This window comes from Ciona robusta, chromosome 13 (genome assembly GCF_009617815.1).
Source record: "Ciona robusta chromosome 13, ASM961781v2".
In the NCBI taxonomy this organism is placed as follows: domain Eukaryota; kingdom Metazoa; phylum Chordata; class Ascidiacea; order Phlebobranchia; family Cionidae; genus Ciona; species Ciona robusta.
In genome coordinates, this window is record NC_143247.1 from 3008979 (window position 1) to 3035395 (window position 26417).

General features: G+C 37.0%; 5 protein-coding genes across 5 annotated transcripts; 3 read left to right on the forward strand and 2 right to left on the reverse strand.

The window, feature by feature from the left end:
• Positions 1–1744: 1744 nt before the first annotated feature.
• Positions 1745–7552, forward strand: LOC149725828 (beta-1,3-galactosyltransferase 5-like). The gene is made up of 4 exons (XM_089891527.1): positions 1745–1940; positions 3834–3955; positions 5879–6104; positions 6439–7552. Exons 1-4 carry the CDS (start codon positions 1846–1848, stop codon positions 7019–7021), a joined length of 1026 nt encoding a protein of 341 aa, XP_089747653.1. The 5' UTR covers positions 1745–1845; the 3' UTR covers positions 7022–7552.
• Positions 7553–7789: 237 nt separating this feature from the next.
• On the reverse strand, positions 7790–9558 carry LOC149725829 (uncharacterized). The gene is made up of 5 exons (XM_089891539.1): positions 9424–9558; positions 9294–9356; positions 8907–9042; positions 8419–8571; positions 7790–8022 (listed from the first exon to the last, which is right to left on the reverse strand). The coding sequence occupies exons 1-5, from the start codon at positions 9491–9493 to the stop codon at positions 7824–7826; spliced, it is 621 nt and encodes a 206-aa protein (XP_089747665.1). The 5' UTR covers positions 9494–9558; the 3' UTR covers positions 7790–7823.
• A 412-nt stretch (positions 9559–9970) lies between these two features.
• LOC149725830 (protein SGT1 homolog) lies at positions 9971–13800 on the forward strand. Its single transcript, XM_089891536.1, has 6 exons — positions 9971–10245; positions 10320–10416; positions 10863–11055; positions 11583–11665; positions 11984–12112; positions 13640–13800. Exons 1-6 carry the CDS (start codon positions 10166–10168, stop codon positions 13745–13747), a joined length of 690 nt encoding a protein of 229 aa, XP_089747662.1. The 5' UTR covers positions 9971–10165; the 3' UTR covers positions 13748–13800.
• A 2899-nt stretch (positions 13801–16699) lies between these two features.
• On the forward strand, positions 16700–20614 carry LOC149725831 (uncharacterized). Its single transcript, XM_089891517.1, has 5 exons — positions 16700–17188; positions 17686–17880; positions 18359–18592; positions 18973–19071; positions 19929–20614. The coding sequence occupies exons 1-5, from the start codon at positions 16883–16885 to the stop codon at positions 20283–20285; spliced, it is 1191 nt and encodes a 396-aa protein (XP_089747643.1). The 5' UTR covers positions 16700–16882; the 3' UTR covers positions 20286–20614.
• A 407-nt stretch (positions 20615–21021) lies between these two features.
• On the reverse strand, positions 21022–25981 carry LOC149725832 (SH3 and PX domain-containing protein 2A-like). Its single transcript, XM_089891508.1, has 10 exons — positions 25673–25981; positions 25327–25422; positions 24650–24793; positions 24268–24359; positions 23290–23458; positions 22750–22927; positions 22349–22479; positions 21849–22030; positions 21528–21644; positions 21022–21160 (listed from the first exon to the last, which is right to left on the reverse strand). Exons 1-10 carry the CDS (start codon positions 25979–25981, stop codon positions 21064–21066), a joined length of 1515 nt encoding a protein of 504 aa, XP_089747634.1. The 3' UTR covers positions 21022–21063.
• Between the last annotated feature and the right edge of the window lie 436 nt (positions 25982–26417).

Sequence of the window (26417 nt, forward strand, 5' to 3'; positions counted from 1 at the left end):
TTATACATATAGGCCGTAATGTTTGTATTAAACGTATAAGAGTAATTTAGCTGTAGACTACTCCCAATTTTGGGCCATTTGCCAAAACACGCACATTCAGATCGCAATTCAAAGCTTTAAGTATAACACGTAAGTACAACGATAGTAATTTCTTCTATAAGTAGTCGAATTTTTAATGACGTCATCAAAGTAGCCGTATAAATGGCCTTGGGCGACGTGTGACGTAATGAACCCAACTCAGTGAGTAGTAAAGTGTAGAAGTCGACTTGTTGTTGCGGTTTGTATGCACCAGTTGTGGTTTTGTGTAAATGTTTAGTAAGTACGAATGGAAAAGTATTTCTTTGGAAAATTCTATGTATAGTAGTAAGTGCTACGAAGTTCGTACAGAAAGAGTAATTTTTTGAGGATTTTTTAATAATACGGTCAGGGTCAAGTGCCATGAAAATCAAGTACAACCAATTTTTATAAAGGATATGTATTTCGCCCAAAATGGCAACGTCAGTATAATATGCAAAAGGAATCTACAGTATGGTCATGAATTTAATGAAATAAAGTTTCATAATGCTGTTCATGGGTAATAGACAGCGAGTATCTGTTTTATTTGTAGTTCAAATAACCGTGACAATCATACTGTATACGCGCAATGACCAAATCTGTCCTAAGTTTAAGGCCTCGCCGTAAAACCTCGCCCATACAGAATAAAACAATTAAAACTATGAGCATTTAAAATGCCTCTCCCCAATACGCAGCATACATGCATTACTGCGAGGAAGGGGTAAACGGGTTTAACTTACATATTCTATAAATGTATCACATAACGGAAGATTGCGATTTTAAAAGATAAATTATACGCTGTCTATATCCTGCGGTTAAGTAAGCCTAACCAGCACGGCTGTTGTACAGATGTTAACTTATATCTGACGTATCGAGTCTCGCCTTTTTAATTCTACTGGTAGTTTATAGTGGTAAGCATAGGAGTGGCTATTAGGTAATGCAGGTTGGGTTAAGATGGTCCTCGCTTTTTAATTTTTTCTGCTACATGTGGCTTATTCATCCTCGCGTGGCAGGCCAACAACAGTCGTTAAAACTCTGGTGTTCTGTTTCATGCACCTCGTGACTGCTCACGAGTTACATCATTCCCGATTCAGTATAAACAGTGACAGAGACGAACGACTGTTTTGTTTTCATTCCGCTCTTTTTCGTGCGCTGTTGAAGTATTTTCTAAGTAGTAAACAAATATAAGCTTGTGGAATTTGGTTGTCCCCGCAAGACAACCAAATTCCACAAGCTCATTTGTTTACTGCTGAGATTTGGTTGTCTTATAGAGAGACAGATATAAAGTGCCACAATGCGGTTAAAGGCGTTCGATTTATCAAGAAAGATAGTTTTACTGCGCGCATCAACGCGCTAGCAGTTCTTAACCTAGTCCTATTTGGTATGCGTATTGCTTATAACCCATGAAGGTATTCTGTACAAATTATGAAATTTATTTAGGTTTACTGTCAAAAAATAACAAAAAAATATATGAAAGCATAGTTTTGGCGCACTGTATAGTGTAGTTTTTAGTGGTAAAAGGTCTCTGTATGTAAAAAATGGAACGCTAGTAGAAAAAAGGCTGATACTACTAAAGCAACGTTCGTTTACAGGTCAATGTCAGTTTGATAAATTTGTTTAAAGGTGCTTTGCTTTTCGCACCCCACAGTTCCAAGGCGCCATATTCGGACTTAAATGTTATCTTTTACAGCGGTTAAGGCGCATTGTATCTAGCGAAGATTAAAGTGAAACTGAGCTAAATTATTTAACGAAAGTGTCCTACTCAACGAGATCATTACGTCATCTGTCGTCATGGGAACCAGGTTCTTATTTATGACGTCAATCGTATTTTCTGGATCGATTTCGTACATGATGATCGCTATTCTATTGCCAGCACACCGAAGCAGGTAATTATGCATTGAAATATAGACGTGTGTAATGAATAGGCTGTATTTAATTATATATGGATGTATTGCATATGCATTATAGGGAATTGAATAAAAGAATGAATGTAACTTATTTATCCTCGTGTGGTTGGAAAACGACAGTCGTTATAACACGGTGTTCGGTACTACATATACTGATATGAATTTAAATCTATACGAACACATTTCTTCCAATTACAGATTAATTTGTTGTAATAAAATACAGCTCAGTATGAGTTAACTTATATTGTATTGTGGGTTTGGCGGCCACGCTTTTATTTATTACTTTACAAGTAGTTTATATTTATATATAGTAGAGTGGGGGAAGATGGGACACTTTTTATTTATATTTTCTCGTCCCATTTGGTAGTAAGCAAAGAACATTCCAAGAATTATAAAACCGCATTCTCACAACTCCCATAAAAGGTTCTTAACTGTTTAAAACACGGTCAGGATGTTTAGATATTACATGTTAAAAGTGTCCTATCTTACCCCAGAGTGCTATACTATACTATAAAGTATATTCGAGTCTATTTTATAAGGGTCCTGCGGCGAGGCACGCCATGGGATCTGGGATGTAGGTCAAACTGCATTTGCATTTGTATTTAAATCACAAAAGTTAGTCGTTTACCATTAACGTCTGTAGCAAACAAGAAACACCAATTGTATATTATATACGTTAAAATCAATTGGCAAGTCTTTGTCAATTTAAATCAATTCACTCTGCTGTGTGACGTCACAGTACATATTGTCGCCCGTTTTAACCCCAGGGGGTTGTATGGTAATTGCGTTTGATGAAAGACAGTTAAACCCATTTGAACTCAAGCCGCCTTTAAAAGTCAATTCTGCTAGACAGTGCTGCACATTAACGCGTTTCTGAACACAACATAAGCTGAATTTAATTGGTTTGGCAACACTGTTTCAAATTTTTCGCTAAAGCATTACTTTGATATAACTTTAAAAATGTATGTTGGGATAAGACGCATACTTTAATTCTCCTTTATCGTTCTATTTGATATTAACAAATATTTTTTGACTCTAAAATCGCGATAATAAATGTTAAAAACTCGATCCGGAAATATGGGATTCAGGGTTTAACAGTATCCCATCTTACCCCACGGAACTGTATGAGAAACAACAATAATAAGAAGTAACATTTGCGCGGCGGCACACTTACGAAGTTAGCGTGACGCTTACTTTAAATAAATAACCTAATTCACGCCAAGATGAATTGAAACCAGGGCAGATTGGTTCCAGCTAACTGTTTGCTGTTAGCGCTAAAATAAAACAAAAGATCAAATTCAAACATCACGGTTTAGCGCAAACGGGTTCAATTAACCTAATTATCAATTCGCGACAATAATGAGTTACATTGAAACTTAAAAATGCGGTAGCTTTGTTATGTTTTGTGTTTGAAGTTACTTAAGCTCACTGAGTATGTCAAAACATTAGCTCATAGTAGGGTGGGGAAGATGGGACACTTTTTGACTGTATTTACTTGTCCCATTTAGTAGTAAAAAAACATTTAAAGAATTATTAAACCGTATCCTCGCGACTCCTATAGACCGGTGTTAACTGTTTAAAACACGATCAGGATATTTGGTTATTTTGTGTTAAAGGTGTCTCATCTTTCCCCACCCTACTGTATAAATAGTATAGGGTGGGGTAAATATTCACTTTTATTTTCCTATTTGGTATAGTAAACCAAGATTTTTTACAGAATTATAAAACCGTATCCTCAACGACTTTACAATGGCGTTGTTAACTGTTAAAATAGGAAATTAGGAAATATGGGATATTATGTGCTAACGGTATTCGTATTAAACTCTTGGATTTTCAAACCAGTCATAATTTCCCCTCTTTCTGTTATTTCAGATACACGCGCGACTACCTAATGCTGGATTACGTTGAAATGAGGCCAAGAAACACATATATAAAGGAGCCGTGGAGGTTACTACAGGGCATCTGTTTTAACAATGCCTGTGGCAAGCAAAAAGGTAACGCAACAACTTGGGTAATACATGAAACTTATGTTATAACACGGATGTTTTGTTTCATACACCTCATGCCCGCTTACGAGTTATCACGTATGTAACTTTGTGAATGATAGTCAGTTTTGCTGGCTTTTAATTCATGAAACTTATTTATCCTTGCATGGCGGGCAGCGATTGCGACTGTCGGTATAACATAGATGTTTTGTTTCATACACCTCATGTCCGCTTATGAGTTACCACGTATATCTAACTTTGTGAATGATAGTCAGTTTTGCTGACTTAGTTAAATGAATGAATGGATGTAACCAATTTATCTTCGCGTGGCGGGGCAATTAAATACTGTCGTTATAACACGGGTGTTCTGTTTCACAGCTTTAAACCTGTAACCTCTAAGTTAAAAGACAGGTCACACGTAAAAGTATAGTGTGAAAAAAAGTAAGGTTATACAACTTTTTATTCTTTTCCGAAAATTGAAATATGATTCCATACAGAATAGAATCGCAACGGTTTACAGATTCGAATTGTAATGGATATTAGATTTTAAAGAGTTATCAGATTACGGACGCGTATTTTTACATGCAATAGCAGTTCGTAAATTCGACGGATATATTCAAATTCGCTTTTGTTCTGTGAACTCGTGATTGAAAAAATGTTTGGGAATATAAAGTCCATGTTTTTATTCTCTTATGTCGTCCCGTTAGGAAACCATTTTTATATAATTTTATTGCCGAATCCTGACGATTCCAAATGAGCGCTATTAGTTGTTACAAACACGATTAGAAAATATGGGATATTATGTGCTAACGGCGTTCCATCTTACCCCACAGTACTTTATAAAGCAGGTATCCAATGTTATTTAATAGCCCATCTGCAAAGTGGGGTTGTTTTAGACGTAAATGACTCGTATACCATAGTTGTTCGGTACCAGTTATAGCTTATTGCCATTAAAAGTTTAAAGAGGCATACTCGATTCAAAGTGGGACACGTAACAATGCCCATTGTGGCGTAAGAACGGGATAGTGAAGTGCCCTTGTATTCGCAACAATGAGAACAAACAATTAAGACAGTACTGTTTGTTGTTTGGCCGCGCTTTTGTTTCAGTTTTAGGAATTTCTCACAAATACCGCGACGCTTTGAATTTAAACCAAAGTATGCGTATTCTGGTACAAGGTAAATACGTAACCTACTAAACATACGTTTTGTACTGTGGGATAAGATGGATACTGCTAGAACATAATATCATATATTTCCTAATCGTGCTTTAACAATTAACAAAGATATTTTTGAGTTATGGGGATACGGTTTATAATTCTGTACAAAATAACGTTCGGCAAATGCACTGCGTTCTCTTACAAAATCAATAGTGAGACGTAGTGCGATTAGATTAGGGTTAAAATCGATGCATTTGGTTCTAATTGAAGAACCCTGTGTTGCGTATCCAATATAATGTTCTTAAAACGTCAACAAGCTTGTTAGAGAGCTTATTACATGTCGCTCTAATGCATGCGTTATGGAAAAGTGATGAAATATATTCAATATTTCGCACAAGTAGGAATATATCGTCTGGCGTATAACAAGCACGGCTACTCGGTAGTGCTGAGCATGAGGTGTATTCATACACCTTATGCTCACTGTCGAGTTATAACATGGGTGTCTTCTTATACATCAGACACACATGGTGTATTCATACACCTTATGCTCACTGTCAGTTATAACATGGGTGTCTTCTTATACACCAGACACACATGGTATATTCATACACCTCATGTTCACTGTTGAGTTATAACATGGGTTTCTTCTTATACAACAGACACATGGTGGATAAGAAGACACCCATGTTACAACTAATTATTGGGAATTAGATATATATAACAGACCAACTAAACAACCGTAAACTAAAACCAATTCAAAATCCTTGCATTACAGAAAGCAATTGGACCTTGGTGACTTTTATCAAATCTAAAGCTGACAATTTTAAACGAAGAGAGCTCATGCGACGCACCTGGCCATCCATAAACTATTTAAACGGGGGGCGATTTGAGACAGTGTATTTGATGGGAAAGACGTATGACCCGGCCACCACAGCGTTGCTGGATGAAGAACAAGACAGATATGGTGATATCTTACAGTTTGACGGACCAGACGATTACGAGTAAGTGTTATGGCTTTTATTGTAGTTTAGGTGAAGGTTTATTATATATATACTACCATAGTTAAATATATATAAAGCCACAATGTATACCCATGTTATAACTTGACGATGAGCATGAGGTGTATATAAATACACCATGTGTATCTGGTGTGCAAGAAGACATCCGTGTTATAACTTGACAGTGAGCATGAGATGTACGAATAGGCATGTTCGTCTGGTGTATTAGTTGCTGTTAATGTCTTGCCCATACGGCCACAATGGTAACAGTGTCAACCCATGACGACCTAGGCGCGCAAATATAAATAAGTAATCAAGCATCCACATTTTATTACAGCAATATGCCACACAAGGTGTTATCTGGTATGGAGTGGGCGACTTTTAACTTGGACAAGGACTTCTTATACGCATCTGCTGACGATGACTTTCTAGTAAACTTAGAAGTACTTGTAGAAAACGTCACCGCTATTCTGAACCTCACGAAATGGGAAGCAGTCAGAAATGCAAGCAACTTGTACGACTATCGAGAAAGAGTCCCTCTAATGTGTATGTTTGTGAAAGGAGACGCAGAGCAGCCAATGCGGGTACGTGGGTTAAAATGGTATGTTTCATATGATGAGTACAGACCGGTGCTGTATCCACCCTACTGCCATGGCGGGCTATACGTAACTTCAGTTCCCGTAGCTACGAGGTTATGGAACGAGTCCAGAACTGCTCCAATGCTACGCTTAGACGATGTGTGGATTACTGGGATTTTAAGGCGGAGAATGAATTTTTCTGACGACCTGGTGTACCGTATGCCTAAGCTAGCCAAGCACTTCGGTACTGTGAACGAAAGAGTCATGAAAACTATGAGTAATGAATGGGAAACTATGTATACTGGGTTTTCTAATGAATCTTTATGTACGTGTGTGTTATGACGCGTAAAGTGATGATTTTTTAAGCTGTCGGGGTGGCCTTTTCGCTAAAGGCCTACTGCGCGAAGCGATAGAGAGCATTGGAGCTTTTTACTGCAAAGAAAAGCAATGTGTTGGGTGCAGTATTGGGCATATAGTAGGTTGGGATACGATGATACTTATTCGAATATTTTGTGCCCCATTTGGTAGCTTACAAAAAGTATTTACAGATTTATAAAACCGTAGCCTCACGAGTATGATATAGCGCTGTTAATTGTTTAAAACACGATGGAACATTGTATGCTAATGGTGTCCATCTTAAACCACAGTACTATACTGGGAGCATTATTGAACTTTTAGTCGATATACTAAGTTATACCTCTTGACTCCATCTGTTTTAAAGCTTCATGTTTTTGATCGTTATAAAGTGGTGCAATTTCGTCTTGATGTCTTCTTCTTATTATGTGCTATCTTGCTAACATTAGATAAATTATGTCCGTTCTCGCAAGATACACATTGCTGCGTGTCGTTTTATAGTAAAATCGTAAAAACAAATTATTTTTCTTCTAAATTCCAAAGTTACAAAAGTTATACCTGTAATTTGAAACAAAATTCCACGTTTTTCAGAAGCGACTGAACCGGTTTAAACCGGTATAAAGCGACCTTAACTCGTCACAGCCCGCTTTTCGTTAAAGTCAAGTAAAAAAAGAATTTTTATATTTTAGAACCTTGTTTTGGCCCAACGACAACTTCATAACGAATCATAACAAACATATTAAGAACCAGTTTAAACAGGTTTAAACCTGTACAAAGACATGACCAACGTTTAGAATTGGAACTCGTTTAGATATAGCTTCTCAAGCCCATTCTTTGATTTTGTACCACATCCTAAGTCAGCTTTGCCGTCCCCATTAGCATCAAATACATAAGTCATCTTATCCTCACCCTTGCATTCTGGTATATCCCCAGTCCAAGATATCTCATCCGGGTATGCCTCACCGTCGAATAAGACCACGTTCGTTTTACTAAGTATGCGGGTATTTGTATATAGCAAGTCGGGGTGAGATGGGACATGTTTCAGTAGGGGAAGATGGCTCGTGTTTTCACCCACTTTTATCGCCTCATTTGGTAGTAAACAGTAAATGTTTACAGAATTTTATTACCGTATCATCACGACTCATTTAAAAGTCAAAGATATTTTAGAGTCGTGAGGAAACAGTTATATAGTTCTGTAAATATTCTTTGTTTACTACTCCTAATTGGATGATAAAAGAGCTTGAAAACATAACTATCTTACACCAGCCTATTAAACAATAAAAAGAAGACCTTTGTATAGTTTTATCAAGTTCTATCCAGTCGCTTTTCTATGCATATAGTCATCCTACTTTCTGGTCACTTATACACTTATGCCTATAGCTTACCCAGACACAGGATCATAGCAGAAAAGATCATCATAACCATCGTTATCGAAGTCAGCAAGGTATCGATGGCTGCCTGATTGGAATGCGCATCTAGGTGTATGGCCTTCCCAATACACACGGTTAAAGCGGTTGTTCGCAGCCAAGTAAATGCGTCTAAAATATTACAATGGTTTTAGATTGGGGCGGAATGTCTGCGACAATGAATGCTACTTATTTATCCTCGCATGGCGGGGCAATGACATTTGTTATAACACAGGTGTTCTGTTTTATACACATCGTGCCTGCCTACCAGTACCATATATTTTTGGGTTTTATGTATGGCTGACAGTTTGGACAACCCATTAATGACCAAGGGTACATAGGCCCACAATGGTAGCAGCGACGAGTCTTTAACAGGTATAAACTCTAGTTTAGAATAACTGCATTACAGTCCTTAGCCACTATGTGCGTCATTATTAAACCAGTCTAAACCAGTAAGAACCGCTTACACCCAACCGTCGTCGTAGGAACAAAGCAAATCCATGTTCTTATCGCCGTTAAAGTTTCCGGCAGAAATCATCCCATTTTGGCAGATTCTCTTGCTTATTTTGGTAGGAGGTCCAGGAAACATTACATCTAGACTTACTGGAATAAAGAAATGTGTAAAATTTTAGTTTTTGTGAGTACTAAGTAATATAAGTAATAAGTATATATAAACATACTGTTCTACATATGAGTGAAGTGCTTGGTCCTACAGTGAAGCACGTTTTTTAAACTAGAGTTGGGCCTATTACATTACTTTATATATGCTGTACCGGTATTGCGGTATATATGCTACAGGCATGGATAACATAGCAAATTATATAAAACAAAGTAAAGTAACGTAAAAGTGGTACCTGTTTCTGCTATAGGACACAGGGCCACCAGAAACACACCAAAAAACACCAGCTTGAAAATTTCTGAAATTACAACATTATTAATTGTTTAAATACGAATAAAATACAGGTTGGTAGTTTAAACACATACCTGTCTTCGCGTGAGCTCTATGGGCCTTCATTTTCAATAAATATAGGAATGCAAATGCAAAAAAGACCATTTTATTTCTCAAATCTCAAAACGAACTGATTTTCCAAAACTTTTTTCTAACTTATAATTGTACCTGTTACGTAATAAACATTTTGATCGAATTTGGTCACTGTACGTATTTGGGGAGCGATTAAGTTGCCAATACAGAACTAAAACACTATTTGATTAAATTGGATTACAAAACATCCTAAACTTATTAGAAAGTTCGCTAACATCAACTTTTTACTTCTGGAATTCAAACGTTGGCGCGGTATTGTGACGTCACAATGGCGGACGGCATTTTCCCGCGCTTTTACGTATAAAAGCTTGTTTATTGTTTTTAATGTAAGTAACTTTTATTTTTTAACAAATTGCACCTTATTTTGGGTAAAAATAGCCACAAGACATTAAACTAACCCTTTCTGCATTAAATATTCCGATTTATTAAATTCCACAGCCTCGATCTTATCTCTTTTAGACGAACTTTGATTGTTTACATCCAGCAAAATTCTAGTACATTCTTCGTAGTTCAACGTGCGAATTTTAAATTTTCCCAATTTCAACACGTTTTTAGATCTAAAAGTTGCTTGCAGGTTATAAATTTGCACCAGTTATAAGATTTCAAGTGTGTATTTTTAATAAATTTTGAGTTCAACTCAGTACATACGTTAATATAATCCATTTGACTGACTTTTGTTGGAAAATGACGTCAAACGGTGACGTCACTCAATCTCCTGACGTCACGACTGCCCAACCAACAGTAATGAAAGCGGAAGTGCCAAGGTATAAATAATTATGACATTTCTGACATAATTTTGTATTTCTCTTACTATATAATACGCCATACATTTATCCAGGTATGACTGGTATCAAACTGACAGCCAAGTGGTCGTCAGTGTTCTCGTGAAGAAAACCAAGAAAGAAAATGTTAATGTTGAATATAGTGAGAACCATGTATGGTCACTTGTGTTACATTTTACTTATAATGAGTATACATAGTGTTTCAGTAAATTTAGGGAATATGATATTAAATTGGATTTAGCATCTTGAAATCTTTTGGGTTCCTTTTAAATTCATTAAATTGTCAATCATACATCCCCAAAAAATCCAAAAATAATCATCTTCATCGATCAAGTTATATATGTTGTAACTCGTACGTGGGTCCAAGGTGTATGAAACAGATCACCCATGTTATAACGACTGTCATTGCCCCACCGTGCGAAGATAAACAAGTTACATACGTGGTAACTCTAACTCGTAGGCTGGCACGAGGTGTATGAAACGGAACTCCGTTATATAATGAATAAGATTTATTTATTCAAAATCCAGCAACTAAACTAAATAAGTTCTCTTTGCAGGCTGTTGTGCTATCAAATTTTTATTTGTTATTTTCACAACAGCTAGATGTCACCATTGAGCCAACCCCGGAACAACCAAAACAATATCATCTAAGTTTAAACCTTTCGCATCCTGTGGTCGCACACAAATGCCAGACCAAGCATTATGCAACGAAAATTGAATGTAAAATGACTAAGAGTGAACTTTTACGCTGGGCTGGAATAGAAGGTGACACAGATACTATAAAGCCAGCAGGTGACTTGAGATTTGTGATACTTATGTTTACTTATGTTTATGTGTTGCTATTTTGTGTTGTTTATATGCATAAGGTTGTTTTAATTTTGAATGCAAAATCTGGGGTGATATTGTTAAAATGCAGTCACACTCATAGTTGTTAAACATTGGGAACCTAATTGATTAATGTGGTGAATGCAATATACTTTGGCTCTGCTTGTTTGTACAGACACCTAACAGCAGGGTAAAGCTGGGGTGACATTGTTAAAATACAGTTACACTCATAGTTGTTAAACATTGGGAACCTCATTGATTAATGTGGTGAATGCAATATACTTTGGCTCTGCTTGTTTGTACAGACACCTAACAGCAGGGTAAAGCTGGGGTGACATTGTTAAAATACAGTTACACTCATAGTTGTCAAACATAGGGAACCTCATTGATTAATGTGGTGAATGCAAAATACTTTGGTTCTACTTTTTTGAATTTGGCATAGAAACGAATGTGCCAATCTAATATAAAATAGCTCATATACTTTTACTTTATAGTTATAGCAGCGGCAAGTCCTACACCAGATGTACCAGTGAATAAATATCCATCATCTGCGCATTATACAAGAGATTGGGACAAGGTAAACAACTTTTATGGCCAATACAGTTCAAGGCATATACAAGCTAGCATAGGCATAAATTAATACAAGTGACTTAAATGGTCAATTTGTGTTATGGTACAGTGGTTACCGGTTAGTGCGCCCTGGCCCAGAGATTACGAGTTCAAAGCTCAATGCTGTTACCATTGTGGGCGTATGTGTCTTTGGGCAAGGCACTTAACAAACATTCCTCCAATCCAGTGGCCCTTTATGTTACAAACTTACACACCCGTGAATGTGAAACGTATTCTCTTAAATCTCATCAATTATTTCTCTCACTTTTTCTCCACTCCAATTCAGCTTGTTTGTGACATCAAAGAGGAAGAGAAAAATGAGAAACCTGAAGGAGAAGCTGCATTGAATCAACTCTTTCAACAAATATATAAAGATGGGAATGATGAGACAAGGAAGGCAATGAACAAGTCATTTGTAAGTTATAATTACTATGTGTGTGAGTAGACACAAGATTTGTCTCACACAGGGTGTATTATTGTATTTATACACCCCATGCTCACTGTCAAGTTATAACATGGGTGTCTTCCTATACACCAGACACACATGATGTATTCATACACCTCATGCTCACTGTCAAGTTATAACATGGGTGTCTTCTTATACACCAGACACACATGGTATTCATACACCTCATGCTCACTGTTGAGTTATAACATGGGTGTCTTCTTATACACCAGACACACATGGTGTATTCATACGCCTCATGTTCACTGTCAAGTTATAACATGGGTGTCTTCCTATACACCAGACACACATGATGTATTCATACACCTCATGCTCACTGTCAAGTTATAACATGGGTGTCTTCTTATACACCAGACACACATGGTGTATTCATACATCATGCTCACTGTCAAGTTATAACATGGGTGTCTTCTTATACACCAGACACACATGGTGTATTCATACATCATGCTCACTGTCAAGTTATAACATGGGTGTCTTCTTATACACTAGACACACATGATGTATTCATACACCTCATGCTCACTGTCGAGTTATAACATGGGTGTCTTCTTATACACCAGACACACATGATGTATTCATACACCTCATGCTCACTGTCAAATTATAACATGGGTGTCTTCTTATACACCAGACACACATGGTGTATTCATACATCATGCTCACTGTCAAGTTATAACATGGTTTTATTCCTATACACCAGACACACATGATGTATTCATACACCTCATGCTCACTGTCAAGTTATAACATGGGTGTCTTCTTATACACCAGACACACATGGTGTATTCATACATCATGCTCACTGTCAAGTTATAACATGGGTGTCTTCTTATACCTCAGACACACATGGTGTATTCATACACCTCATGCTCACTGTTGAGTTATAACATGGGTGTCTTCTTATACACCAGACACACATGGTGTATTCATACACCTCATGCCCACAGTTCAGTTATTAAGTCTAATTGCTCTAATCAAACCCTTACCAGGTGTTATAACTAATCAGGTCTCCAATAAAAAACAACATCATTATTTAGGTTCTAACTCTTAATGCATCAATATAATTGACATTTACATATGCTAGGAAACCCAATATCTATTATAACAATACTGAATTACAGTATTGGGATGGGGTGGTCCATGTTTTATTATCAGAACACCTATCGTGACCTATGTTATAATGACTGTCGTTGCCACACCATGCAAGGATAAATAAGTTACACTCTGATTCACCCACAAAGTTACATTTGTGGTAACTCGTAAGCAAGCACGAGGTGTATGTGTATGAAAGAGAACACTCGTATTATAATGACTGTCGTTGCCCCGCCATGCAAAGATAAACAAGTTACATACGTGGTAACTCATGAAAAGGCACGAAAAATATGAAATAAAAGTTATAGAACAACCATGTTATAACGACTGTCATTGCCCAAAGATAAACAAGTTACATTCATTTATTCAATTATGTTACAGATGGAGTCAGGTGGAACAGTACTTAGCACAAATTGGAATGAGATCCAGCAAGGCCAGGTTGAAGTTAAACCACCAGATGGGATGGAGTTTAAAAAATATGAGCAATAATATATGTTTTTTGTGTTTGCAGTTTGCGTAAAATACAAGATGATTGAAATACATTTACTGGTTCTGTTAGTTTATTATGAATAAATTGGTGTGATTTGTTTATCTTCGGGTGGGGGGCAATGGTAGTCGTTATAACATGGCTGTTTTGTTTCATACACATTGCGCCCAGTTACCACACATGTAACTTATCATTGGCGGGGTAACAATTAACAGTCGTTGTAACAACCCACTCGTGACAACTGCGTTAGAGAAAGGGTCGTTAAGTGTCTTGTCCAATGAGACACATTAGTAGCACCGCCGAGCCTTGAACCTGCATTCTTTTGGGTGGACGTAGACGCGTATTTTCTGTGTTTACTGAATATACCATCTTACTCCAACATACTATACTACCAAATTGGAAAAGAAAATATATTGAAAAGGTGTCCCATCTTCCCCACCCTACTATATTATGTGCTAACGGCGTCCCATTCCCCCCACCCTACTGTATATGTGGTTATACAGTAGCATAGAGAGCGAGCCTATATACCAGATGTACGTTTAACTGAACACTGGGGCAGCTGCAAAGCGTGCGTATATGAAGCTAAAGCTTAGGTCAAGATAAAAGAGAAACGTGAATATAATGGGTTATTTGTCAGAAGTGCAAATGGAAAAAAGACCGCGACCATGAGGTTTTCAATCTATTTGTTTGGATATATATGCGTTGAGCTGTAAAACCTGCTTGGCTGTCAGCATGAGGTATTTGTACAAAAAGTTGCATCGATAGCCGTTGTGACACAAAAGGGAAGAACTTAACTTATCTTTTCAAATAGTATCGAAAATCAGATTAATTAAAATGGCGAAGAGAAACGAATAAAAACATAAACGATACTTGTTCTTTGGTTTTTTTACCAAGTGGGACGAGAAAATATAATAAAACGGTGTCCCATCTTTCCTCTCCTATTAGCCTTTACGCATTCTAGTTAAACTTAGGTTAAATACGTACGAACTAATCAATATTCTTCGAACGTATGGAATATTTCCTATTTCGGATTTAATTTCTCGTCAGAATTACGACATGTGACGTAACCAACGTTTCCGCTTTGCATAGTATTAGTTTTCCACCTTGCATTTTGACAGATAATCAATTTTTCGAGACTTTTTCTTGGCTATAAAAACGCCCCCATAGCCCTAACAGAAGTGAATTTTCGTGCGTGATTTATGGTCTATATTAGAGCCAGGTTCCTGCTGGCAGCCGAAGAACAATCTTTATTAAAATTGATTCCTCTGTCAGAAACGGCTGCTTCAATGCTTGTTTTAAATTGAGGCAGCAATACAAAATGGTACGCGTCGCTCTTTTATAGTTGACTTGTAGGCTACGTAGCACGGTGACGGTAGCGTTTTCTATACTAGAAAACTTGAAAAGAATCTTGAAAAGAATGTTTTAGTTTATAGTGTAGTGTACGGTAAAATTTCGTTACTCAACAAAGTTTATAAAAAGTTGGATTATTTTGTATTTTGGGTCACGTAACGATGGTCAGAGTAAAACACTAAACCGAAAAGACGGAAAATAGAAGTAGAAAAGTAAAAAAGTTATTCGATAAAAGGAAGTTTTATGACAAATTGGAACTGAAGAACTGTTAAAGATTAAAGACATCTGTCGCTTATAACGATTGAATATATACAAAGTCTAATGCGTGTATAACGTTATATAGTAGTGTTGGGAAGGATGGGACACCTCTTCATCATATTTTCTTACCGCATTTGGTAGAAAACAAAGAATATTTAAAGAATTATAAAACCACATTCCTAGACCGACTCTCATAGACCGTTGTTTATTGTATAACACGATCAGGATGCTAAAGGCGTCCCATCTTACCCCACAGGACTATATCATAACTCTGTTGTGTGGCTTCTTTAGGATTTGGGCCTATTGTCTTGCATTGCTGTAAATGCGCATTACTTTAAACGGTTATCGGAAAATACATTTATATTATCCTTTCATGCATAATACATCCTGCAAGATGGTCCTTACGGGCTTATTTTAAATCTTATCTATACAGTATAGGGCAGTTAAGCCAAATGCCTATAGTTAGCTATTGCAAGTCTTAGTAATTTTATTCTTATAACGAATAAGATGGAATAGTTTTTGGGCCCGTGGCACCTTTTGATTCTGTGGTAGTTTTGCGTTTCAATACATAATATTGTATATCAGGTTGGTGTATAAGATGGTTCATGTTTTCATAATCTTTATCGGTCTTTTTGGTATAGCAAACAAATGGTATTTACAGACTCATTTAATCGTATTCTAATGGCTCTAAAAAGGCGTTGTTAACTGTTAAAAACGCGGTTAGGAAATGTATAGGGTATTTTGTGTTAATGGTATCTATCTTTCCTCAGTACTATAAACATAGTGCATAGTTTGAGTTTAGTAGAATCTGAAAGCAAAGTAAAGAAAACTTGATGTAAACCTATTTGTTGTTTTAAGCGCGTCTATATATATGTAGCCTTTGTTTACACTTCAGTTTCAGACTTGTTCAAATTTTAAACGTTTCAGACAAATATTTATGCGAGTCGTCATTTCCAATCAAGTTACATTCCAGGACCTAAATAGACAGCATTTCGTAAGCGGTTTTAAGTCCGTTAAATTTGTTATTTCAGGAAGTTTCATTGCTTTTAGTTTAAACAGCAAGCTTTAATATGTTTTGATATGATTTTAGAACGGATACGTTTATCTCTTTATGATTTCGGAACGGATACTTAAGTTAATAGGTTTGCCATTCTCGTTGTCAAAATGCACTATATAGGTGTTATCATAATACGCGCATGTATTTTTAATCTATAGCACATTTCGTAAAGGTTGGATTGTGATACTGTATTACGTTAATAAATATACAAGTATACACAATACAAGACTATAGTTGTAACGTATTATCAATTGTACACTACAGAGATTTAACACCTAAATTAATAGGATATTTTAGCGTTTTGAACGTAATTTATCCTTGCGTGGCGGGGTAACGACGGACGTTTAGGAAAATGTGACATTTCCTTTTATCAACTTTTAAAGTTTAGGTTAAAATTATGGGTTTTAATTTATAGTTTTGTATGTTTAGGTAATAAGCTCAAAGCAGAAGAAACATATACGAGGCTATAACCATGCTTAGATCGTTGTCGTTTCTTATTCTGCTCCATTTCTGCAAAGAGACTTGTTTTGGATTCCGTATTCTATTCAGCAGTCAGAGTTTCAAAAGCAACGACACTTTTCAAAACCTTTGTGACACTAAATGTGTATGCGGTCGATACAGCCATCCAGGGCAAGCTAACTTCGATATACAGTATGGAAAATTCAACGCTAACTTTTCACCTGTTCCCATTGCATCGTATATAACCGGAGATTTGGTGCTTGGGTACCCGGCATATGGAATGCTATGCGTTGGACATACATTGAAAAGATTTCCACAGGTATATGTATTGACCTAACCGTATTGAGTCCGGCGCCGTGATAAAATATTTAGCGCGCCTGCCCTAACCCAGAGTATAATGGGTTCAAGGCTTGTCGCAGCTACTATTGTGGGTGTATGTGTCTTTGGGCAAGACACTTAAAGGCAATTGCCTTAATCCAGGGGTCGCTTATTAGCTAAAATGTCTGATAATAAAAACAAGTTATCGCCCACAAAGTAACATACGCGAGGTCACTCGTAAGGGGGAACGGGGTGTATGAAGCAAAACATCCTAACGACTACTGTTTCCGTTTAATAATGGACACTTGCATTTAATTTCAAAATAACCTATATTCCCAACAATAATAAAATAGCTAAGCCTGGGGTAATATGGAACACCTTTTTTTGTCCCATTATTGTTTAAAATACGTTCATGTAATTTGGATATTGAGGTGTCCCATCTTCCCTCACCTAAAGGTGTCCCATCTTCCCCCACACTAAAAAAATCGCCACACACAGGATCCAGGCATAAACGCATCTTTCAACCAATTCCTACTCAAAATGTCGGTCCTTGTTCTTCGACAAGGAAACATCGCTAGCCTACGTCAAAGTGACGTCATGCTGTTACGTCATCACCTGGAATATCTGGATTTATCAAGAAACAGAATTGAATTTATTGAAGGGGACACTTTCGATAAATTTAACGCGTTACAGGTATCTTTGTTACGTCACAATCCTACCTATGCGCACACAGAGCAATATACTATGACGTCATATTGTGAGACGTTCCGTGTCTTTTAAGTTTTAAATTATTAACAAAAAGTAATTATCGCTGTAATCCAAACATCCACTTCCGTATCGTAAATGAAACGAAGTATCTTTTGCATTATACATTGCGCTTAAGATTTCAGAAACCGATTTTGGGAAATATTAAGTCCCCAGACTTGACAGTGATCGTGAGGTGTATGAGCACACCATACTATATATATTTATATTACTGTGGAGTACGATGGGATGCCGTTAGCATATAATACGACAGAGTTTCTGATTGTGTTTTAATAATTACCAACGCTGTTTTAGAGGCGTGAAGATACGGTTGCAAAATTCTGTAAATATTCTTTGTTTACTCCCAAATGGGACGATATATTTCAAAATAAGTACCATCTTACCCCAACCTACTATTACGTTACAGGTTGTCGATTTGAGGTTTAATAAACTGACAACGTTGGGCGGATCAGAGCCAATACCCACAATGCCATTTCCCAGCACCGGAAATGACATAGAATTTACTGGAACTGGAAATTCAAGCTTGTCACGACCCACGTTTAAACTAAGGGGAAACCCACTTGTTTGCTCTTGTAAACTGGTGACAACGATTCATAGTTACGTCACAATGTCTTCTGATGACGGTGCCGGGTGTTTTGAGGTGAGAAATTTACCAGAATAAAAAAATATTGCGTCGCACCAAAAAAGTCAATATTTTTCCACTGGCCGATGCAAATCGGACCTGATGGCCCTTTGGGTTACAGTTAAACATCAACAAAATGTGAACACATGACGGCAGCAGGCAGGCGAAGGACCAATCTTGACCAAAATCTTAGGCCCCATATATGGCGTTTTACGCTGCATGACCTCATTCGTATAGATAGAAGAATGCTATGTTATAACAATGATATGAAAGCCATGGTTTTCAGTTTATTACAATACTTTTTGGGTAAAAATTTTAACGTTTTTTTAGAATTTAATAACAAACAAACGCTGGCTCTAAAATTAAGGCCACCCACGAAAAAATCCTTTCCTCCGCAGATAGATGCGGAAAATAGACGGCGATTTATCCCATTAGGATCTTGCTTGATGGACAAAGTAATTGAGAATTTGTGCATGACGAACCAAGAAACGGCACAGGTATAAAATGATTGAATGAATGAATGAATGAATGAATGAATGAATGAATGAATGAATGAATGAATAAATGAATGTCACGGTATCGAAGGTCGTAGTCCTACACAATAAAAGCGAAAATACGGAAATCAACAGTAAAACGACATTCGTTATAACACGTTTATGGGCAAAACAGAATTACAATCACAAAATAAGCGATTGGCAGAAGATCTATCTCAGAATAACAAACTTTATAATCTAAAACGTTCACCCTTCAAACCTTGACATTAAATCGACTTTCAAAATAGACGAATCCACGCAGGCTTTTAATATTTGCGTCTCTTCAATGCAAATTCAATTAAGATAGAAATTCATAAAACGTCGGACTCTAAGTGCTTATACTTAATTTGAAACCATTATAATTTAAACGTTAAGTCTCTTTATTAGTCAGTGCATTCAAGGAGATGAATAATTAGTTTAATCTTTTATTGCACGCGTTTTGTGCTTTAGTTTGACGCATTGTGAACGTTCAGGTAATTAAACAGTTGCGATTTTAACCGACTTTCCATATATAGACATGTTTATGTCCTTGGTCAAGACACTGGTCGATAATTGCTTCAAATCAGTGTCCCTGTTCGGTTGTAAAAATTGTCAGTCATACGCTGAAAGAAAGGGGGAAATTTACTCACAGAGTTACATACGTGGTAACTCATATGCAAGTATTAGGTAAATGAAACAAAACGCCCGTGTTATAACGACTGTGGTTTTAAGCCACGCGAATGGATTCATGCCAGAGTTGGAAAATTACTCTAAAATACATCAATCCCTTTTTAAATAAAACAAAATTTATTTATTATTATGCAATCCTCTATCTCTACCAGAACAACCCAAATCACATAGAAGACCTTTCAACTCAGTATGGCGGATCTCAACACGACTACCAGCATAAGGACGCATCGGACCGTGACTTGAGGGGAATGACCGAAGAGGAGAAACACCTGTCCATGGATTATAGACTGAACATTACTCCGCCAGATGATACAGACCACGACCATAGGGTTGTAAAGAAAGAAGTGAGAGTAGACATACCATTGTTTTTAACAATGTCGGTGTGGTTTATGATGGTGTATTTCGGCATAATAAGGTTTATAAGGTCGAATGAAATGGACCATGATTCGCCAATACCGATGCCCAAGCCTATACCGAAAAGTTATACGCAGCTAAATAATATAGGTTGAATCGTAGAGGTGTAATAGGTTGGGGTAAGATGGTTTACTGTAGAGTATAGGTTGGGGCAAAATGGTCGGTGTTTTTTCTCTTTTACTGTTAAGTCGATAGTAAACAAATAATATTTAAAGAATTATATAACCGTATCCTCACAAATTTAAAATGGTGTTGTTAGTTGTTCAAAATACGATCAGAAAATATTGCAATTATGTGTTAACGGTATCCATCTTACCCCACATCTAGCTATACGTCATTTTTTGTATCTACTTTTTTGATTCTTATGTATAAAACACAGTGAATAAATCTTATATTTATGAATAAAGTTGTATATACACACCGACGCTATATAAGTATAAACCTATAGGGTATTTTATGTTTACATTTTCTCATTACTAAAAATTGAGAAGCAGTATCCCAAAGCACTCGTATATAATACTTTATATAGTATAGGGTGGGGGAAGACGTGACACCTTTTCATTTTGTTTTCTCTTTCCATTTGGTAGTAAACAAAGAACATTCAAAGAATTATAAAACCGTATCCTTACGACTTCCACAGACCGTTGTTGTTTCTTTAAAACACGATCAGGTTATTTGGAAATTATGTGTTAAAGGTGTCCCATCTTCCCCCGCCCTACTATATGTTATATGTTTTTATAACAACCCATTTTTTGTGCATTTTATTGAAAAACGGTAAAAAGGTTCTAAAAACTGCAGGTAGAAGTATAACATATGCACAACGGTATATAAAAGTAAGAAAGAACAACAAAATGTAAAACACGATAATATTTATTAAGCGAAGTTTAAAACTTCCATGCTTAGACGTCGGATCGGATCGTTATATCTACGAAGATAAACGCCTGGAACTAATCCATTTTTGTCTTTGTATCTGTAGAGTAAGATATAGGACGTTAATACAGTGTGTGTTAACTGCAGGGTTCTATAGTCTTTATAAAGGATAATAGTCCAATTCAGAATTTGCATATACAATGTTGGGGTGGTGGGCCAACTCTGACCTAAATCCCAGGTTCCATGGTATACCTCACTGTAGGACTTCACCCATATAGAATAGAATGTGCATATACAATGTTAGGGTAATGGGCCAACTCTGGTCCAAATCACAGGTCCCATGGTATGCCTCACTGTAGGACTTCACCCATATAGAATAGAATGTGCATATAGACAATGAAGATAAATGGGCCAACTCTGGCATAAAAAGTTGGTCTCTAGTTTCTATTAATGTCACGCAATCTCACCTTGCCAGCCACCAACCGTCTTCGTTTACTTTCAAGATTTTCAAAATGGCGTTTTCACCAAAACTCAACTCGTCTGGACCTTGGGCAGTATGAGCTCTGACGCTGATAAAGTCCGAACTGGAAATGAAACTTAGTCAAAACAGGATCGAGTATATGGGTATAGGTGTGGGCAGTTTTTAGTTTAGTATTCGCATTATAGGTTAAGATATGACAATTGCCTCAACCCAAAATAAGCATTAAAAAGGTGGCAAAATTGATTAGGAAACCTTGACTTTAAATATGGTTGTTAATTTGTTACGTCACTTTCTATGGCGTTATTACCTTGGCTTTCGTTTTATATTGTTGTTTTTATCTCCTGAATATGATGACGTCAGTTGGTAGGCGGAGCCTAATGATCCCGACGCTCTGATTGGTTCGTGAGAATTAAGATTGACAAGTGAGGGCTCAGACACGAAAGAAGATTCGCTTTCCGCTAAATCTCGAAACCGCCTTTGGTTTGTAGGCTGGAATAGATGAACGTAACTTATTTATCCTTGCGTGGCCGAGAAACGACAGTCGTTATAACATAGGTGTTCTATTTCATACACCTACTTACGAGCTACCACACATGTAACAATGTGGGTTTTTTTAACTTTAAATACCGTATGTAATATCAGCTTTTGGTATATAGTAGGTTCGGGCAAGATATATGGAATATTATGTTCTAACAGTACCCATCTTACCCCGCAGTATTCTATATTTAATTTTTGACTATTTAAATGGGTCAATGGACACATCCTCTGGCCAAAATAGCAGTTTTCCTAACTACATATTCGACAAACCTTGTACGCTGTAGGCATTTGTGTAATCTCAGATTTCCCCCCAAAATCGGCCGCAGGGACTAAATAACTGGCTGGCACGTATCCAAACTCTTTCGTGACGTCACTGCCTTCTTTCTTTACGAACCACCAACCTAGAGAAGGAGGAATTTTTAAACAAGCCGCCATTTGCATTAAGTATTGTAGCGTTGAGTAACAGCAGGATCCTATAGTTTTATCATTAGGCGGTATTGAAACCATAAGGAGAAGGGGAATCAACAGCGAAATGCCAGTCGTATGAATACACTATATGGATAAAAGATGGGGAAAAGGGCGTTAGTCATATTAACTCGTAAAAACAAAACACCAGTGTTATAACGACTTTCGTTGCCCCGCCATGCGAGGATAAATAAGTGTCAACTCACCGGTGTCACTTTTGGTATACACTTCCACTTTTTCCCCAACGCTGAGCGACATGACGTTCTGACGTCGATCGTCTACGTCAGTCACGTGATCTTCCACAGCTACGCAAACCTCAGGTTCGATTGGTGACGTAATATTTAGGGTGGAGCGAGACGACCATCCCGTCGACGCTAATGACATCTGATAAGGTATTCGTGTAAATATATAGGTTATATAAAAATAAATAAATAAATAAATACAGTGAATTGTATACGGTAATACATATAGTAGAGTGGGGAAAACGGGACACCAAAATAAAGTCTAGCGAATTGTGTATATGTATATATAGTAGGATGGGGGAAGGTGGGACACCTTTAGCACATAATACTCAAATATCCTCATCGTATTTTGAACAATTAACAACGTCGGTCTAGTTGGTACAAGGTGCATGAAACAGAACACCCATGTTATAGCGACTGTAGTTGCCCCGTCATGCGAGGTTATACAAGTTTCATTTATTTTAACTATGACGTAGACAAACATAGAAATCATATATTACTTACAGCTGATGATGATATACGTTTCAATGCCGAATGACGTTTCATGACGTCATCTTCACTCGTTGAAGAATCCTCGCTACTGATTGGTTCATCTTCGATCACGTGGTTTTGCGTCCCACTGTCGTCACTGAGTGTAGCGTTTGTGACGTAGAAGTAAGTACGACCGCTTGAACTGTGGGTAAAGATTTTTATAATTACCCGGTTATTATGTATTTTCTATATGGGTGAGGTCCTACAGTAAGGTCCGCTATGGAACCAAATTTAGGCCAGAGTTGTCAATTACCCCAACAAACGTGTTAAGTTCCGCTCCAAGTATAGAACAGAGCACGTGCGTTTTATTTAAATCGCAACCGATTTTCTCGCGAAACCGTCATGTGTTACGTCACAGCTCGATTATTACGTAACAGAGCCATTTTAATCTCCCGTAAATCGCATGAATTTTGAGAAAAATCGACTCAAACTTCGTTTCACCTTTCGTGTGAACTCATAAAGTACAGGATGTTTCTTTCCTATGACGTCACAAAGAATAACCCTAGGTCACAATATCCTGGCGAATAGCCAATAACCGCCTTATTGGTATATGTGTATTTATATGACTAAACTGACATGAAAATTTCGTGTTTAGCGTTATATGTGATTAATTAGGACAAGGTTTATATTTGAAATGATTAACTTAGTTACCTGCAATCGCTGTACAATGTTAGGTGGTGCTTGCCCGTTTTTGGAGCAACGTGTTAGAATGAATGATAGGGCAGTTTTATTGAGATGGATCAATCGGCAAATAGTTTTTGTCCCATATTTCCTGATCGTGTTTTGAACAATTAACATCGCTATTTTAAAGTCTTATGAAGGGTTCAAATCCCATCCAGAAACAAACAAACACGAAGGTATTTGGTACAAATTCCTCCCCAGACCAAACAAACACGAAGGTCCTGGGTTCAAATCCCACCCGAGAACCAATAAATCAAATATTTTGCTTACCTCCAATTTGAAACGTTCAAATCCTCGTTGGTCGGATGAAAGAACCTTCGAACGAACGACGCGTCGGCAACTTGGTCATAATACAGAATCGCCTTCAACAAAATACAACAGCCGTTTTAGCTCATGCTTTCAAAAGTTACATTCAACATGCTATAAACGTTTATGGTATTTATATAGTGGGATGGGGGAAGATGGGACACCTTTAGCACAGAATATCTAAATATCCTGATTGTGTTTTAAACAATTAACAATGGCCTATGGGAGTCGTTTGAATTGTCTTTGTTTACTACTAAATAGGACGAGAAAATAGAATGAAAAGGTGTCCCATCTTCCCCCACCCTACTATATATGAATAAACTTAGACTTAATGTTGGAAACTAACCTGGCAATACTGGTTCAAAGCATCTAACTTCCTCAGTCTTCGCATTGTGCCGTTACAAGTTATTACGTTGTGTTTCGACGACTTTCGATGCAGTTTGTTGAGGAAGTATTTTGCTTCTTCCGATTCAGAATTTACTTTGAGAGTCTGAAAAAAAGGTCGGTAATACATGAATATATATGGGGTATTTTACCCACATTTTAAAAGCGGTAGTTTACATATTGTAGGTTAGGGTAAGAGTGTCCGTGTTTTCAATCTTTTTATTGTTTTAATTGGTAGTAATTAAAGAATATTTACAAAATGACATACCCATACCCTGACTAGTCTTAAAACAACGTTGTTAATTGTTTTAAACACGACCAGGAAAATATGGGATATTATGTGATAACGTTATCCATCTAACCCGACAGTACTATACGTTTGGATGCGTTATGACAGAATTTGGTATAATGCGTTTAGTCCTATATACAGTAGGATGGGGGAAGATGGGACACTTTTTAACTCTATTTTCTCGTCCCATTTAGTATTAAACAAAGAACACTCAAAGAAATATGAAACTATATCCTCATGACTCCCATAGACCGTTGTTAATTGTTTAAAAAACACGATCAGAATATGTAGATATTATGTGATAAAGGTGTCCCATCTTCCCCCACCCTTATATAGATATAAACACTTACTTTTACAAGCGCATCATGGAATGCTTTTATTTCTTTCCACTTTCGATACAAAGTGATGCTGCTATCATCATCCCAACTTGCTAGGATCACGAAATACTAAAATATAATGAATAAATAAATGTAACTTGTTTTATCCTCGCGTGGGGCGGGGGAAACGACAGTCGTTATACCACGGGTGTTCTGTTTTATACGCCTTGTGCCCGCTTACGCGTTATCACCTATGTAACTTATTTATTCTCGCGTGGATGGGCAACGGCAGTCGTAATACCACATATGTCGTGTCCAATATAGGTTGTACGTTTTGTATACACATAAATATAAACACGTTTACGTTTAAGCAACTTACAAATGATCTTTTCGGGACTCTTCGCTTGTGAATTCCAACTATTTTTATATCAACCAATCGACTGTAGTCCGTCATTTCGCCATTTTCGCTTTCCGATGCCGAAAATTCATCATCCGGGTCCGCATAAATTACTTCCGGGTTTACAGGCTCAATTTTCCCACCGGACTCTTCCCCGAGATTGGCGGTCACATGCGCTAAAGTGTCCAGTGTCGTTTCACTATCCGCATATATCTTACAAGCCTCAAAACGAGAGAGTAATTCCTGGAATTGCCCTGACCGAATGACGTCAGTTTTTTCAAGGTTGCGCATAATGTTCGTAGTTTGGACTTGAAATTCAAATCAATTATTCAAATTTTGTCGTTTTCTTTTATTATTTTCTAAAAATACAACTTTGTTAATATTCAGAGCGTAAAGCAATATTTACAGCAAACATTCAATAATACGCAAATAGTACTGTGGGGTAAGATGAATACGTTAGCACATAATATCCCATATTTCCTAATCGTGTTTGTAACAATTAACAACGCCCTTTTACAAGTCGTATACGGTTATATAATTCTATAAATATTCTTCGTTTACTACAAATTGGTTTACTACAAATATCTTACCCCATCAACCTACTGTATCTGATACAAAATTATACATTTTGCTGTCTATACAAGCCACGTATCATATATATCGCTTACAGCCCTGCAGTGCTTCTATACCTATCTATATACACCTATTCCACGTTATGCTACGGTTC

Excerpts from the sequence above, each read along its gene's own strand:
- LOC149725831 (XM_089891517.1), top strand. The coding sequence starts at position 16,883 with ATGCTTAGATCGTTGTCGTTTCTTATTCTGCTCCATTTCTGCAAAGAG. Across the intron at positions 18,593-18,972 it reads ACGGTGCCGGGTGTTTTGAG|ATAGATGCGGAAAATAGACG; the intron begins GTGAGAAATTTA and ends TTTCCTCCGCAG. Across the intron at positions 19,072-19,928 it reads CGAACCAAGAAACGGCACAG|AACAACCCAAATCACATAGA; the intron begins GTATAAAATGAT and ends TATCTCTACCAG.
- LOC149725828 (XM_089891527.1), top strand. The coding sequence starts at position 1,846 with ATGGGAACCAGGTTCTTATTTATGACGTCAATCGTATTTTCTGGATCG. Across the intron at positions 1,941-3,833 it reads TTGCCAGCACACCGAAGCAG|ATACACGCGCGACTACCTAA; the intron begins GTAATTATGCAT and ends CTGTTATTTCAG. Across the intron at positions 3,956-5,878 it reads TGCCTGTGGCAAGCAAAAAG|AAAGCAATTGGACCTTGGTG; the intron begins GTAACGCAACAA and ends CTTGCATTACAG.
- LOC149725829 (XM_089891539.1), bottom strand. The coding sequence starts at position 9,493 with ATGGTCTTTTTTGCATTTGCATTCCTATATTTATTGAAAATGAAGGCC. Across the intron at positions 8,572-8,906 it reads TCCTACGACGACGGTTGGGT|ACGCATTTACTTGGCTGCGA; the intron begins GTAAGCGGTTCT and ends GTAATATTTTAG. Across the intron at positions 8,023-8,418 it reads TGCTATGATCCTGTGTCTGG|TAAAACGAACGTGGTCTTAT; the intron begins GTAAGCTATAGG and ends CCGCATACTTAG.
- LOC149725830 (XM_089891536.1), top strand. The coding sequence starts at position 10,166 with ATGACGTCAAACGGTGACGTCACTCAATCTCCTGACGTCACGACTGCC. Across the intron at positions 10,246-10,319 it reads ATGAAAGCGGAAGTGCCAAG|GTATGACTGGTATCAAACTG; the intron begins GTATAAATAATT and ends ACATTTATCCAG. Across the intron at positions 10,417-10,862 it reads TTGAATATAGTGAGAACCAT|CTAGATGTCACCATTGAGCC; the intron begins GTATGGTCACTT and ends TTTTCACAACAG.
- LOC149725832 (XM_089891508.1), bottom strand. The coding sequence starts at position 25,981 with ATGCGCAACCTTGAAAAAACTGACGTCATTCGGTCAGGGCAATTCCAG. Across the intron at positions 24,360-24,649 it reads CTTTGAACCAGTATTGCCAG|GCGATTCTGTATTATGACCA; the intron begins GTTAGTTTCCAA and ends ATTTTGTTGAAG. Across the intron at positions 23,459-24,267 it reads TTGAACGTTTCAAATTGGAG|TTCAAGCGGTCGTACTTACT; the intron begins GTAAGCAAAATA and ends CTTTACCCACAG.